The sequence below is a fragment of the Phaethon aethereus genome (genome assembly GCF_964289735.1).
Source record: "Phaethon aethereus genome assembly, chromosome: 4".
In the NCBI taxonomy this organism is placed as follows: domain Eukaryota; kingdom Metazoa; phylum Chordata; class Aves; order Phaethontiformes; family Phaethontidae; genus Phaethon; species Phaethon aethereus.
In genome coordinates, this window is record NC_138578.1 from 26,978,915 (window position 1) to 26,994,261 (window position 15,347).

The 15,347-nt window shown below is 38.4% G+C and overlaps 1 protein-coding gene across 1 annotated transcript in view; it reads left to right on the plus strand.

Moving 5' to 3' along the window:
• COL25A1 (collagen type XXV alpha 1 chain) overlaps positions 1-15,347 on the plus strand; it is a gene marked incomplete at its 3' end in the record, with an annotated part of 329,066 nt that overhangs the window by 195,206 nt on the left and 118,513 nt on the right. Inside the window, exons 6-7 of the mRNA XM_081999113.1 lie at positions 4,756-4,782; positions 9,532-9,549. Coding sequence (XP_081855239.1) covers positions 4,756-4,782; positions 9,532-9,549 — 45 coding nt within the window. The remainder of the gene's footprint in view (positions 1-4,755; positions 4,783-9,531; positions 9,550-15,347) is intronic.

The following is a 15,347-nucleotide window of genomic DNA, read 5'->3' on the forward strand; positions in this document are numbered from 1 at the left end:
TGATCTCATACCGAATAATCAGGAAAAATAATGAGTCATCAAAGTTTGAGGAAATCATTATGCATTTGGAGATGATAATTGGACTGCTTGTAATTTATTTATACAGAAACTGGAATTGGAGTAATTTGCAACACCAAAATTTTTCCTCGTTCTTTCCACAGAGAACGTGTTTGCAACAAATACATATTTCTGCATACTTCCAATGAATATAAGCCTACCAAAATTATGGACTGTTAAAATATGCCAATTCATTTTATTTAAAAACAAAACCCCAAAAACTTCCTTTGGATAGAGGGTTGTCTGCAGTTTATAAAGAAGAAATTATGTGCATTTTGTGTTTATTATCTAACTCCTGGTTCACAACTCAGTCTTCTGATGAGTATTCCTTAAATGAAAAGGATCACTGAAGGATGAGTGGAGAAGTTAAGAGTAAGAAGGTAATCTGTATCTTCCTCTTTTCCTTCCCTTGGAAGATTCTTTTATCACATTGTAGTGATATCTTTACCTTCACTTTTCACTCAGATTTTTTTGATGAATATTGTAGGAAAGCTGCCTAAAGTAATAATGCAGGCTATCTTTTTGATAGGAACTCTAAAGGTTTCTGATGCATTTGTTTACATATTCAATTTCTAAAAATAACCCCTAAAATCCTTAAAATATTTACCTCCCGAGTAACTCATATGTAAAAAGATACTGATTAAATGGTACAACTGATTTTGGGAGGGTTCAAAATCTGGCTAAAAATATCTTTCTTTGAGAAAGGCTATATTTGCAGTATTTTTGATGAGTAGAAGCTACTTTTCACAAAACCAGGCGTAAATGGCACTCATATTCCCCTTCCTCCTATGTGTTATCTCTGTCAATATTATGGTTATTAAATAAGTAATTAGTACTAAGCAAACAGTTGGGTATTATTTGGAAAAAATATCTATTGTACAAACATAGAATCATAGAATCAGTAAGGTTGGAAAAGACCTTTAAGACTATCAAGTCCAACTGTCAATCCAACACCACCATGCCCACTAAACCATGTCCTGAAGCTCCACATCTACATGTTTTCTTGAACACCTCCAGTGATGGTGACTCCGCCACCTCCCTGGGCAGCCTGTTCAATGCTTGACCATCCTCTCGGTGAAGAAATTTTTCTTAATATCCAATCTAAACCTTCCCTAGCGCAACTTGAGACCATTTCCTCTCGTCCTATCGCTGGTTATTTGGGAGAAGAGACCAACAACCACCTCACCACAACCCCCTTTCAGGCAGTTGTAGAGAGCCATAAAGTTCAGCCTCCTCTTCTCCAGACTGAACAACCCCAGTTCCCTCAGCCGCTCCTTGTAAGACCAGCTTCATTGCCCTTCTCTGGACACGTTCCAGAAACTCAACACCCTTCTTGTGGTGAGGGGCCCAAAAATGAACACAGGATTCAAGGTGCGGCCTCACCAGTGCCGAGTACAGGGGCACAGTCACTTCCCTACTCCTGCTGGCCACACGATTTCTGATACAGGCCAGGACGCTGTTGGCCTTCTTGGCCACCTGGGCACACTGCTGGCTCATGTTCAGCCGGCTGTCAACGAGCACACCCAGGTCCCCTTCCGCTGGGCACCTTTCCAGCCACTCCTCCCCAAGCCTGTAGCGTTGCATGGGGTTGTTGTGACCCAAGTGCAGGACCCAACACTTGGCCTTGTTAAACCTCACACAGTTGGCCTCGGCCCATCAATCTCCAGATCCCTCTGCAGAGCCCTCCTACCCTCCAGCAGATCAACACTCCCACCCAACTTGGTGTCATCTGCAAACTTGCTGAGTGAGTTTGATGATCTTGGAAAAAAATCTATGTCATACCATATGTAAATATCCAGTAGCAGCATACATTTAAAAATGGTAGTGGAAACCTAGAAGGGAAATGTGTAGTCCAGAAGAAACATTTTCAATACCATCTGTAGTATCTACAGTACGTGAACAAATAGTGTACATGTGTGTTGTATAAACCTACTCATCTCCTTCTCTTTCATGATGTATTGTCTTTAGTTTTCTAAAATGTTTAGTGGTGATTGTGTTATAGAAGACCATGTATTTGGTACTTGTAAAATATTACATGCTAATCTGTAGTAGCAGTTATTCAGAGAACAAAGCAGAAAGCAGTTTAGACTATATAGTGCGCAGTTCTGGAGACAATCACAATTAAGTCAAAGACAGGCTAGTTTGAAGTCTTTCTTTCAAAATGAATCAAAATGTCTTTAAGTATTCCATGAGACTTCCAGTGCAATCATGTAATGAATTTCAATAAATATTGTCATATATAGGATTTTTCTCAGTGCATCCTGAAGTAGCCTTGTGTGCTATTTTAACTCATCTTTCTTACCCAGCCTGTACCAGTTGTGAAAATTCTGATTGTTTCCATTTTTGAAAAATGCTTTCTCTCTTTTTCCAACACTAGAAAGAAGTAATTGAGGAAAGAAGGAAATAACCATGTTTTGCTGTTAAGGATTTGGTATTTTTATAATGAAAGATTATTATTCATTTTCACAGTAATGACTTATTATCTTCAGAGATTTTTTTTTTCTCCTATGGGGCAGTATGTCTCAAGCAAATTTCTCTTTCTGCTCCTATTCTATAAAGCAAATCCCAGAAGACTTTCCCGGTCTTCAAACCAAGTAGTCCTGATACAAATAAAATCATGGGGGAAATTCCTATTCTTTTCAGTTGTGAGCAGATGCTTTTCTTCATCCTACTGGAAATTTCTGATTCTTCTTTACTGAGGCTTGTCAAGATGCTACACATAGCATCCTTTAATTCAAGTGCAAGAGCTATGTAGCATGGATAAAGAGCAGGCAAAAATTTAATAGTAGTTAAAATGCCTATCATTGTAAGGGAACACAAATAGTATTTTTTTCCTATGACAAAGAAACATTCCCTGAAAACAGTGCTTATATGCAAAATACAACCACTGCTACAGCTGCAAGAGCTGTTGGCTGGTCCCTCTACACCAACAGTTTGACCTTGTAATGAATTTTCCTTCTACAAATACTTCTATTATTCCTTTCTGTATTCATTCATCATATGAATAATTAAATCTTTTGGGCTAAGCTTGCAGCAGACCAAACCGTTAAATTTAGCGGTTGGTCCACACAGCCCTCTGGGGAAGTTTATATACTTACCATGACCTTACTGATGAGTGTTTTAACTGGTAATATCTGTAGTTTACTTTCTAGAAGTAAATGTATTCATAGCCAAGGTTCAGCTCAGCCTTTGTTTTTGCACCTGCAACAGACTGTGTGTGTAAATATTACTAGATAAATATCCTGTAGAAAAATCTGTGAAAGCTACTAATTTGCAGACTTACCTTGATTTTTGGGGTGTACAGTACCATATTTAGAAATTTGCTAAATAGGAGAAAATTAGTAAGTGCTGTATGTGTGTTGCATGTGTGGGATCAAGAGGCACTGAGGAAGCATAATAATAAAAGCTGACCTGTTAATGCACTGGGAAGTGTTGCTTGCTTTATTGTATACCAGGGAAGAACCGTTCAGGGATAACATTTGAAAGGCATTGTAGGTCATCCCAACAGTCACAAGCTTTCCCAGGGCATCGGCACATAAAAAAAAGGTAGTGGTTGTGCGGATAACCCAGATGCTGGTGACCTGCTTTACACTCTCAGCATGTCATCTACTCATGATCTGACAGGAACCCACAGTAAGAGCTGGAGGGAAGGAGACGTAAGGGGTTTTATTCCTGTAGGGCTGCCCAGGCGCAGTAACTTGTTATTGGATCTGACAAGTAGTGCCAGCGTCTAAAACTTCTCTCCAGCAGACGTAAATTAGTATCCCTTTCACATGGGGCAAAGACCTGAGAGCTCACAGTTTCAACCTAAAAGAGGAATTTAATGGCAGAAACAACTTCTCTGCCTGCTCTTATTCCATTATCAGTGGAAAGTCACTTCACTGTTCATTTGTCAGAAAACATAGCAATTTAACATCAAATTTAAAATTAATCCAACTTTCCCTAGCCCTCTTCTCTCTTCTGTGATCGCCTAAACATGCAGTTGATACAGAACCAGTTAGTGAGTTACAACAGCTTACATCCATGTTAAATCCTTTCTAGAATTTGCATCCATATGACAGGAATCAACCTCTGGACTCTGAAGGAAATGTTACTTGTAAAGTATCAGCAAGGATAATTCCATGTTTCCCAAGGGAAAAAAAAAAAAGGAAAGCAGGACGAGACACAGGACTTCTTGGCCAAAGTATAGGTGGAAATCTTTAGTAACCTTAGTGAACTGCGTGAGCTGAAGTCTCTTATTAACTATCATTATTATAATGTTAATTTAAATACAGAATGGTTATGAGATTTTAAGTGTTTGCTCTTTTCATCTTGCAACCATGTGATAAGAGCCATTCAGTAAATAGGCTACGTATTCTGAAAAATACACAAGCCAGATGCATTATTTCATATGTTTGGTCATGTTGTGCCACTGTGATTTGCCAAACTAACTGTTCTTTCATTGCATGTTGAACCTGTCTATTGTTAAACACCTGGCTACTTCCCACCATGCTGTTTTTATTAATTCTGTCTTAGGTCTGCTTCTTTTGTTGATTCTTTTATGTGCCTTCATTCTCAAAATATCTTTAAGGTATTGCTGACATAGAGTTATTCATCTTCTAAAGCCAGCAGTATTCCCCAAGTCTGTATATTTTTCCTCATCTTCAGTGTTCCTCGGATTTAACTGTTCCATTTTGTTTTGACTTTTGATTATCCCAGGGTCCGATTGGTATGGATGGAAAGCTGGTAGGTGATTTGTTCAAAACCAGTGTAATTTAGGTCTTGCACATATTCCCTCTTTGCTTTTTTAATTGCTTATGCTGAAATGTATATTAATCACATATTGGCTTCCTTCGACATAATTTATTTCAACCTCAATAGCATAGATTTTAACAGAGTGCCAAAAAGCCACTTCAGTCTTTTCTATCTATCCAAGGAAACGGAGGTCAGCCATGCTATTCCTGTTTCCTTTTCATTTTCTATTTGGATTAGATTGGAAGACAGATGTTCCTACATGGGTGCTCTGTCCAGAGAATGCTCCACAAGGGTAGCTCGGTGGTGCCTTTCAAAGAGCAGGGTAGTATTTCTGACCACATATCTGTGGCTCTTGCTGGTTTCCTTTTTCAACAGGTTCTTTGTTTTTGTGTTTTAATTTCTCTGCCTGGATGTTGTTGGCTGGTTAGATCTGAACAACCCCATGTCTCATTTTAAAAGCATTTGTATGCTATCCAAGATATTCTTTAGGGAGGTGCTACTTCGATTAAGTTAGAAATAACCTTTACTTTTGTACAATACATTTGTAAATATATTTATGTATGTATTTGTATATCCATATATTTGGATGTATGAGCCGGGAAGTTTATGTTCCCAGCTCTTTAATGATTAAAGTAATGCAAAAGCTGTGAAAATCCAGTTTCTGCACTTTCTCATGCTATTGTTTTTGCTCCCTCTCTCTTTCTCCTTTTCCAGGACAGCCCTTTTCTTTGATACCCTGAATACATCTTTTCTTTTCTGTCCTTTCATTTGCTACAAGCCCCATCTCCTCTGCAAGCCCAACTTGCTAACTTGCAGCGTCAGCTTCCAGTTACTTCTCTTAGGACTTTTTCCTGTGTTTCTTGACATCTCTTTCTATGGTTAAATAACTTTTCTGCAATGTTTGCAGCCTTTAGGCATTTTCTTTAATCTCCTCTTTTAGCAGATTGATAGCTTACCTGTTGACTTCAGCTAGACCTGGCTACACCATATAGCTTTTCTTTTTCTTTTAGTATCATTTACATATCAGCAGATAATATTAGGTTAAATTGCTAGGAAGGGATTAACCTTCAACCATAGAAGACCTTCTGTCACGGTAATTAGAATAGGCTGCCAAACTTAACCCCTTTCTTTCCTGCAAAAGAACGTCTTAAGTCAGTAAACAGGTGTGTAGAATGGAAAATTGTTCTGAAGAATTTGCTGAAACCATGACATATATTGGAGCTAACCCACAGTAGTCATGCTGATTTGGGGAAAAAAAAAAAAAAAGCAGCAATCAGTAGTGGATAATCAAGTACATGAGCAATGATCCAGAGGTTCAAAGCAGCAGCCACTAAAATAAACCCGATCAGTTGTTGGTGTTGGGACCGATCTGTAAATGCGTGCAAAGACCAGCAGACAGTTGGTAGCTATAATCAGTGAATCAATTTTAGACTACGTAACACATTTGAATAAAGAGATGTTCATTAGAAAAATAATCACAGTAATGCTGAGTTTTCAGTCTTGAAGAGTATTTTCACCCTGGTTTTTTTCTAAAATTTAGAGAAATACTTAGGACTAAAACATTTTAATCCGTAAGTAACATGCATTGGCAACAATTTACACAGCAGTGAGCCAGAGTGATTTCAGTAATCCTAGAGTCCTTTTGTGAGCACAAGCATATTAATTGAGATTGAGTTTGCTCAAATGAGTTACAATATCGGATTGTATTCATGCTAAAGGTTTTTTTAATGAACACAAAAATAACTCACAGAGCTTTATTCCTGACCGTTTCACAACGCGCAAAAATGCGAGAAGGCAAAATGAACAGCCCCTTTTTCATCTCTCACACTTTGAATTGTTGTGTGATAATGACCCTTTAAAATCAAAAAGGGCAGTACTGTGGTGCCTTTTTCTACCTTGTAAGCAGAGTTGATGAGTTCTGTAATACAGTGCTTGCTGCACCCTCTGGTTAGTGTCACTTGTTGGATCGTTAGTGAGAAGGGAGAATTATACTCTAACTGCAGTAGTTAGTATCTAAGAGTATACAAAAAATATTGAAGGATTGCGAACAGCTGGAAAAAACAGAAAATAATTACCTTCACTAATGCAAAGTTCCTCGTGTTCAAGGACCTCATAGCCAACAGGATAAAAAAATCTTTCTATGAGTACTGTTGTATTCAGCATCTGCATTTACAGTTAAATGCATGATAATTGCAATATTGACAGCGTACATAAACTAAGAGTAATGCAACTATTACATTCCCCATTATTTCATAGAGTTCTGTGTCACCATGAAAAACAATTGTCCCATAAAAATTCATTTTCCAGCTTTCCTCTCTCTGCATTGCAGACATGATCAAAGACTAATTATAAATCCATAATAACAAAAAGGAAAACTGGTAACACTGTTGAGATGGAGAGTAGAAAACACTTTTATGGGAGCATGGTTCTATCCCTGACGTTCAGTTCAGGGTATGTTTGTGTTATGTGTGTATGTCTCTCATATCATATATATATCATGTACCATATGGACACTTAGTAGCCTATATGTCTAAGTTAGATTGAAGAAAAAAGTGTTAGTTTTCAAATCTTTTTGTTTAAAAATATATATGGATTCTGTTTATTTGTTTTTTACTGCTTTAAATCAACATTTTGGCAATTTCAGCCTTTCATTTAAATTTTTTTTAATATAAATATCTTGGAGACAGTCTTTAATGATTTGGTCAAAATGTATTACAACTTTACATACCTTTGTGAGACAAACGTATTGTGAGTTTGTATATAAAAGTTTGCATGCATAGGTCTCAGTTTGTTTAATTTATACAAATCTATTGTACAGGCTGCTCAATACTGCATCAGTAAGCAATTCCTGATGATTTTAGGATCAGATACAGCACATAATATCTTAATTATGTGCTATGATGGGAAGATTGAGGTAAAGGCTGAGTGCTGAGGAGTCCCAGTTGTATTCATTATCCCAGTGTGTTGTGTAACTTCATGGAACTGACCAATTCCAAAATTTTACTTCGTATTAGAACTGCCAAACTTTAGCCAGTATTCTTTTTTGTCTGCAAACCTTTGTAGTGCAGTGTTATTGTAAGGAACTAATACAAAACTGTAGAATCTACAAGAAGAAATTCTTTAGGCTGCCTTCAGTCTAAGGATTAGGTAGCTACAATAATTCTGTATGTTACCTTGATTCCTCCGTAACGTTATTTCTAATATTTCTTATATTTTTAAAAAATAATTTAAAAACTTGAATGTAAATTAAAATATGTTTTTCTGGTTTTTCATGTAGCACAAAAAATCTTATTAGTTACTAAAAAAATTTTTTTCTTCATCTGCTTCTCTTGTAGATAATAGTTCCCAGTTTAAATGCTCCCTTCCCCCCACCCCCCCCCAAAAAAAAATCACACAGAATCACAGAATGGTTGAAGTTGGGAGGGACCGCTGGAGGTCATCTGGTCTAACCTCTCTGCTCAAACCGAGACATCTAGACCAGGGTGCCCAGGATCATGTCCAGATGGCTTTTGAATATTTCCAAAGATGGAGACTCCACAATAACCTTAAGCAACCTGTGCCAGTCCTTGGTTACCCTCACAGAAAAGAAGTGTTTCCTGATGTTCAGACCAAAAAGTTTCAACTCTGTGAAGTAGTACCTTCTAACTAAAGTGAAGAGGTTTTATAAGACTTATAAGAAGTCTCCATGCTCAGTTTCTTTCAACAAAAGGAAATGTAGTTTCAATTCAACTGAAATATTATTGAAGTGTCATAAAACATTATAAGCTAAGCTAGCCCTAGGAGTTTAAGAAATTCTCTCTTTATAGGGAGAAATATATAAGTATTTGTCTTTGTCTTACAGTGTGAGCTGATTGTCTGGGTTGCTGTAGTTCACAGTCACAGCTACTATACTGTTTTGTAATATAATTCTGCTTCATGCAAATAATTTTTAATGAGTGTGCTAGAGTAACTGATGACTTTCACTGGCTTTCCTAGGCTAGGGACCTTAGTGATAGGAAGTCTGCTCTGTAAGGGCTTGCAGCAACAAGAGATACGTATACCTCCTCAGTGTGCAGAGCACGCCTCTCCATTTGGCCAGAGGTGGTCCCAAGGTGATGTTGATAAGGGAGAGGAAATGTATCAGCTGTTGATAAGGGAGAGGAAATGTATCAGCTGCCTCTTGGCCTGACTGACAAGGGTTCATCTACTGCTGACTTGCTGGTTTCAATTACTTTATACTTGCTTATAACCGTGGTGCTTGCAGCAATGGCAAAAAGAATATTGTTTGCCCAGAAATGTGTTCCTCCAGTATTTAGACTTTGTTCATTCAACAGGCAGTAATTAGCACCTCTTTGAACCATGGGGGTGAGCCATAATAGACAAAAAGCACCCAATACCTACTTCTAAATCAGCTCAGCATCTGTGGATTCTTTCTCACTTGAGAATGATTAAATTAGGTCTTTCTATCGTTTCTAAATTGTATTGTTCTGAGTATCTAAAATATGAAGCTTCTCAAATGCGTGTTCTGTGATGTGTTATTGTACTTTATTTCTGGAATCAGTTAATTGCAAGCAAGTTCATCAGTTTGACTTAAAACATTCAAATTCAATATAGACTTAAGAGTCCAAAATCTGACTTCAATACAGTTACTGGATTATTTTGTTATCTACTTATTAGAAAGTACTGTAAGTATTTCCTACTATTTAAGGAGTTAATCCTTCTCAAAACTTTCCATAACCTTACCTTTTTCTTGTTTTTCAGGGTCAGCCTGGTCCTCAAGTAAGTGCCATCTTATTTTCCTACATAAATTAAGGCTAAATACAGGGCACACCAAACTCAGGTTATCTACAAAGTATTTTGATTTTTAAATCCCACTGTAATAAGCTAGAAACCGGTAACCATTGCATAATTCAGTAAGGCAAATATTTCCCAGGAGAGAAACATGCCCCCCGCCCCATATGGTTGCCTAAATTCCCTCAGCTGTTTGACCAGATGGTGGGGTTAACAATGTAATACTGAATAAAGCAAATCTCCTAACTATGGCTTGAAACTTTGCCACCTAACTTTAAAGCAAGATAAAATAGCTTAGCAAATGTGTAGCAAATATAATATTTCAACTGCTTATTAATCACATGCTAATAATGTTGCTATAATCCAGGGAGCCCTCAGTTATTTTAAATATTGCACTGCTAGCTATTTTGATTCATTATATACACTGCTTTGAATTAATTCTGCTTTATTTAAGAATAGTAGAACTTTGTCTTGTGAGCTGTAATTGAAGATGTGGAAATCTAGGGATCTAACTTCAGTTCTAAGGTAGAAATTGACCAGCAGAAAGGAAACATTAGATATAGCAAAAATTAAATGTAAATTATTTGTGTTAAAGAGCAGTATAGAAATATGGAAGAGAAAGGAAATGGGGGGAGGGGCGAGGAGGAAGCCGATACCAAAGCCAACCTTAGTGAAATCGGTTGAAAAACTCTACCTTTTGCATACTCAAGATGCATTATGGGAAGGAAACTCTGATCTGTGGGACCATCTTAGCACAAGTGAGTTGCCTGAACCAGGATTTCTATGAGGACCTTTTATTTCTCAGAATCATAATTGAAAGTCAAAGGTTTACAGCCTTATTGACTCGTAATTTTTTTGAGGTAAGCTTTTTCTTCACAAGTAGCAAGCATTTTGCTCAGCTTTTTTTGGTTTCTAATCACTATTTTCTGTTGAAAGACAGTTAGTGTTACAAGCCCTGTTCCCACTCAGTTTGAATTCCTAGTATCCTTGCAGTGCCAGGCTCTATTAAAAACTATTATATTAGTAATCTGTATGGTATTGGAAATTACCACCCTCCCATAGCACTTATGTTTCACAGTAGGTTCTTGATGTGTGGCTTACATAGAGAGGTACCTTCAGCCTCTGTGTTGCTGGGGGTCAATGAAGAGAGAGACTGTAACCTTGTGTGTCACTCTTGATCTGAACAAGCTCTGTTGAGGACCTAAGGCTGTTACTTGAGCCTGTGGGCTGCCCTTTAGTTGATTTAGTTGAGTTATCTTGCCACCTATGTCTTTTCCCGCTGGGTTTGGACCCCTACCTACAACATTTCAGTTTCTTGGAGAGTGTTTCTTGCTTAATGCTTGTAAACAGCTTCTCAGTCTTTGGAGCTCCTATATCTACATGAAATACCCTGAGGTAGCTGTAGGCAAAGAACCACGACGGTGTATTGGGTCTGGCTGAGATAATTATCCCCGCAGCAGCTCTCGTAGTGCTGTGCTTTGTATTCGTAGCTAGAAGGGTGTTGATAACACACCAGTGTTTTGGCTATTGCTGAGCAGTGCTTGCACAGCATCAAGGCCGTCTCTCCAACATTTCCCCCCCACCAGTAGGCTGGGGGTGGGCAAGATCATGGGAGGGGACACAGCCAGGACAGGTGACCCAAACTGGCCAAAGGGATATTCCCTGCCATATGACGTCAGCTCAGCAATAAAAGCTGAGAGAAAGGAGGGGGAGTAGGGGGCATTCATATTCTGGCATTTGTCTTCCGGAGCAACTCTACGCGTACTGAAGCCCTGCTTCCCGGGAAGTAGCTGAACATCACCTGCTGATGGGAAGTAGAGAGTAAATCTTATGTTTTCTTTAGCTTCTGCACAGGGCCTTTGCTTTCTGTTTATTAAACTGCCTTTATCTTGACCCAGGTGTTTAGTTATTTTTTTTTCCATTCTAATTTTCCCCACCCTGTCCTGCTGAGGAGAGGAGTAATAAAGTGGCTTGGTGGCACCTGGCATCCAGCCAAGTTCAACCCACCACAAAGGGAGATGGCCACATTCAGTGCTGTTTCAAGGGCAGAAAGGCAGTGAAATCTTGTCACCGTTGTATGAGAAGTGGGGTGCAAACCATAGGAAAAATCCTCTAAAATACCCCCTTCGCAATCTTATCAACTTCTCTATGCCCTGAATGTTTGTACAGAAAACAGGTACAAGGTACTAGGACCCACAAGACTTAGGATGAGAATTCTTACATCCTAACTTCAGTAGTTCCTCCCAGTGGAAATGCTCATCTCTGTGCTATTGCCGTTGTTCTGAGCGACACTTAACCATTATTCTTAATACTGCCTTTTCCTCCTTTTCAGCCCAAGTTTTTTGTATTGTGGCAGTACATATGTATGTACTCAGCCATTTTGAGTGGCGATTGAGTCCAGGGATAATTCTTGCAAGGGCACTGGTAAGGAAGTCATAACGTCATGAGACAGTCAGAACAGGCTTCAGCTCTAGGATCAAGATGCCTAAACCTAGAAGCTTGTGTGTAGGTGTTGACATGTGAAGTGTGTAAACACTCCTTGTAGTCAGTGAAGGTTGCGTCAATACTCAGTGCACCTCGAGACCTCTTCAGCTTGTTGTAAGCTCCTAGGGCTCAATTACATTCCCTGCATACAAGTGTCCATTGCCGCATGAGATGATCCAGGGTCTCCAGCCCAGCCTCTGGCTGTCCTATGTACAAGGGCTGGAGTCTGTGTTGGACCATTGTTGTATCTGTCAGTCATGGGCAGCTGTCTTGGATACTTAGGGAACCTCTCACATGGCACTAGTTGCATACATTCGTGCCCCTTAATTATAGATTCTGATTATAGGCAGCTACTGAATCTAATAACCATTCTGCTGAATTGATCTTTAGCCTATGTTGACATCTACATGTTATAGGCGACTATATATAGGCTGTACATTTAGGTGTCTTTCCTCTGAAACTGAAAGCCAGATCCAGATAACTTCATGAGAGCATTTAAAAACTGTTGAAGGCTGTAGCTGAAAACCACAAGACTTTTAAAAATTATTTTTAAAGTATTAATAGAAACCAGAACCTGTTCAGATACAGACAAAATAAGTCAAAACCCCTCAGTTTCTCATTAAAAAATGGCAGAAATTTCAGCCACCCATGATTGTCAGTAATTTCCTCAGTCTTAACTGTATCCATGAGGAATCCAAAATGAAAAGTATTAGAAGGTTTGGTTAGTAACTAAAGGCTTCCTGGCTTCAAAGATCCGAATCACTATGCTGACAAAAGACTGACTTAGAAAGTTTTTGATGTCATAGCCATGTAAGTCTACACTAAGATCAAAGATAAATTCTAATCCTTTTTACACTCAGTGTTTTATTAACACCTATTCTTTTTTCCTATGATTTTCAAAAACTACACACTAAATTCACCCAACACGTACATAACTACTGGGTACAAATATAAATTCATAACAGACCAGTAACACCTCCTATCTTTTTACCTTTGAATTTTTACTGCTTCTTTTCCTCAAAAATACACCACAAAAGATAATTTTGTTTCATATTTTCCTGTTTTAAATAAAAAGAAGCTTAATTACAACCCACAAGCATTTTTTCAGAAAAAGCTCATGGTTCTATTGCATCTCTGAGGTAGAGTTCAATAGCTAAACAATTTCTAGCATAACCTTTAAAAAAATAAAGTACTTTCTTATGATTCTGGTTTTCTGCTTAAAAAAAAAAAACTGTTGCAAACACCATGTAAACTGAGTTTCTTTGTAGAAGAGCAAGTAATAAATTTTTTACTATTTTTACTGAAACTTAAATTCTGGCTTTTGAGTGACCCCAAAGAATACTTGCTTTGTCTTATTTAGAATGTAAATATGTATTTAGATTAGCTCATACCAGAAAGGCTTATTTTCCCAATAAATCTATACAACCAAAATGTGCACATACATCTCCTATTAAATATAAGGCAAGTATTCATGTTTGTCAAAGAACAGAGTTTAGCTTCTAGTCTAAAGTTAATTCCATAAGGAATGTACTTTTTGGGTTAAAGAGAGAAGTCTTGTTATTTTTAACTTTGTTGTGTAGAAGTAAAGTTCATATAAATATTAGAAAACAGTGCATTTAGTATTACGGTGAAGGAAGACAAAATGATCCTTTACAAAATCCTGCTGAAGTAAAACTATTAACAACTATAAACGTGGGGCGGGGTTGTGTTTGGGTGTTTCTCTCCGTCAGCGCACTGTTTTTTCCCTCGCGGCCATGCCCTCTCCCTAGCCTCTCTCCAGCGCAACATACTTTCTCTCTTACGTCGGCGCAGACGATCACGCTCTGCGTGGGACTCTGAGATACAGCAGCCCCACAGATGCTTCTCCCTTCTCTTTGGCAGCCGTTCAAATCTGCATTACAAATGGACCAAATACTGATGACTGATACTTGTTTTCGTGCGATTCTTGGTTTTTTTCTGTATGTGAATTATCTGCGGAGGTGATGTTATTTCGATCTGAAATTTTCTAGTGTTGTGTGCATGATAAAGGGTTACCATAGCAATTCTGGTGACAAATATATGAGTCTCTTTCACCATGAAGCTTCAGGGTATGTGACTGGAGTATTTTTAATTTCTGATGGCAGGGATTCTGATTTGTGGTAGCACAGACTATTGCTGGCTCGTGCTGTCAACAGAGCTGGTGGGAACCATTTTAACTTTTTGTTTTCTGGGTTTTGTCAAGGCATGAGAAAAATAGCCAGCAGGACATAAGCCATAGTTCTGAGCTGTTTTGGATGGCAGCAGTGTATGTAAGAGATTTGTTTATCACTTCCTAGAGAACACTGATGGTAGAGAGAATCCTAGACCTTAGGAAAGCGTTGAGTATCTGACAGCAGGAAGGATGGGAAGGGGGTTGTGGAAAGAAAATGTGTTTTAAGTCCTGCTGAGTTTCGCTTTCAGTTTTGGTAGCTTGGATAGCCATCTGCACTCCAAGATTTGCTAAATATTCCTCTCAGTTAGCACATGCAATTCAGTACTGAGGTGGTTGATAAGGTCAAGTGATGATGTGTGTGTTTTAATGGCTTTTTAAGCTGTGGGCAAGGTACGTAATATGTCCTGTTGACTGATGCTATGTGTCAGACCCTTAGAGTTGGACATGCTTCTTTTGTTCTGCTCACCATAAATTGAGGTTTAAGCTCCATGTTCCTTATTCCCAGTAGTTTGCCTTTAGGAATGTCTAAAGTCTTCCTACTTGTGTGGAGAGTGGGGGAAGGAGGCTAGGAGTGCACTTATGAAGGAGAGAATCGGCATAAGGCTGGAGAAATAGTTCATCACCTTGAGATACACAGTGTAGTAAAATTGCTGCTCCTGAGAGAAGGCCAGTGGTTGTATCCAGGCCGACAGCTGTTCACACTCTAGAAAATGATCTTGTCGGGTGTTTCTTCTTCTAGCAGCTGATACCCTAAGCTCCTTTGTAAACTTCTGATCCTGCTGAGGGATTGTATGACTCAATTTGAATATGCAAATGCTAGTCTGCTTTTGAGTGACAAGTTGCAGGTCAGAATTTTCTGTCAAACTTTGACAACTAGTTTCTTAACAAGGAGCAGGTACAGTCACTCAAGTTTTTGTTTTATAGGCAAATATGGAGTGATTTTATCTTGGTTTTATATATTTATCTGTGTGTGTGTACACATTTTGTCAGAAGCCGTCAGGCCGTTGTTTCAGTGTAGGTTGTGAAATTCCTTCAATAAACTTTGTGCGTCTTAGGTTCTTCTTAATTCCTTATGTAAATCTGTGATTGTTTATATAGAAATCAGAATGTA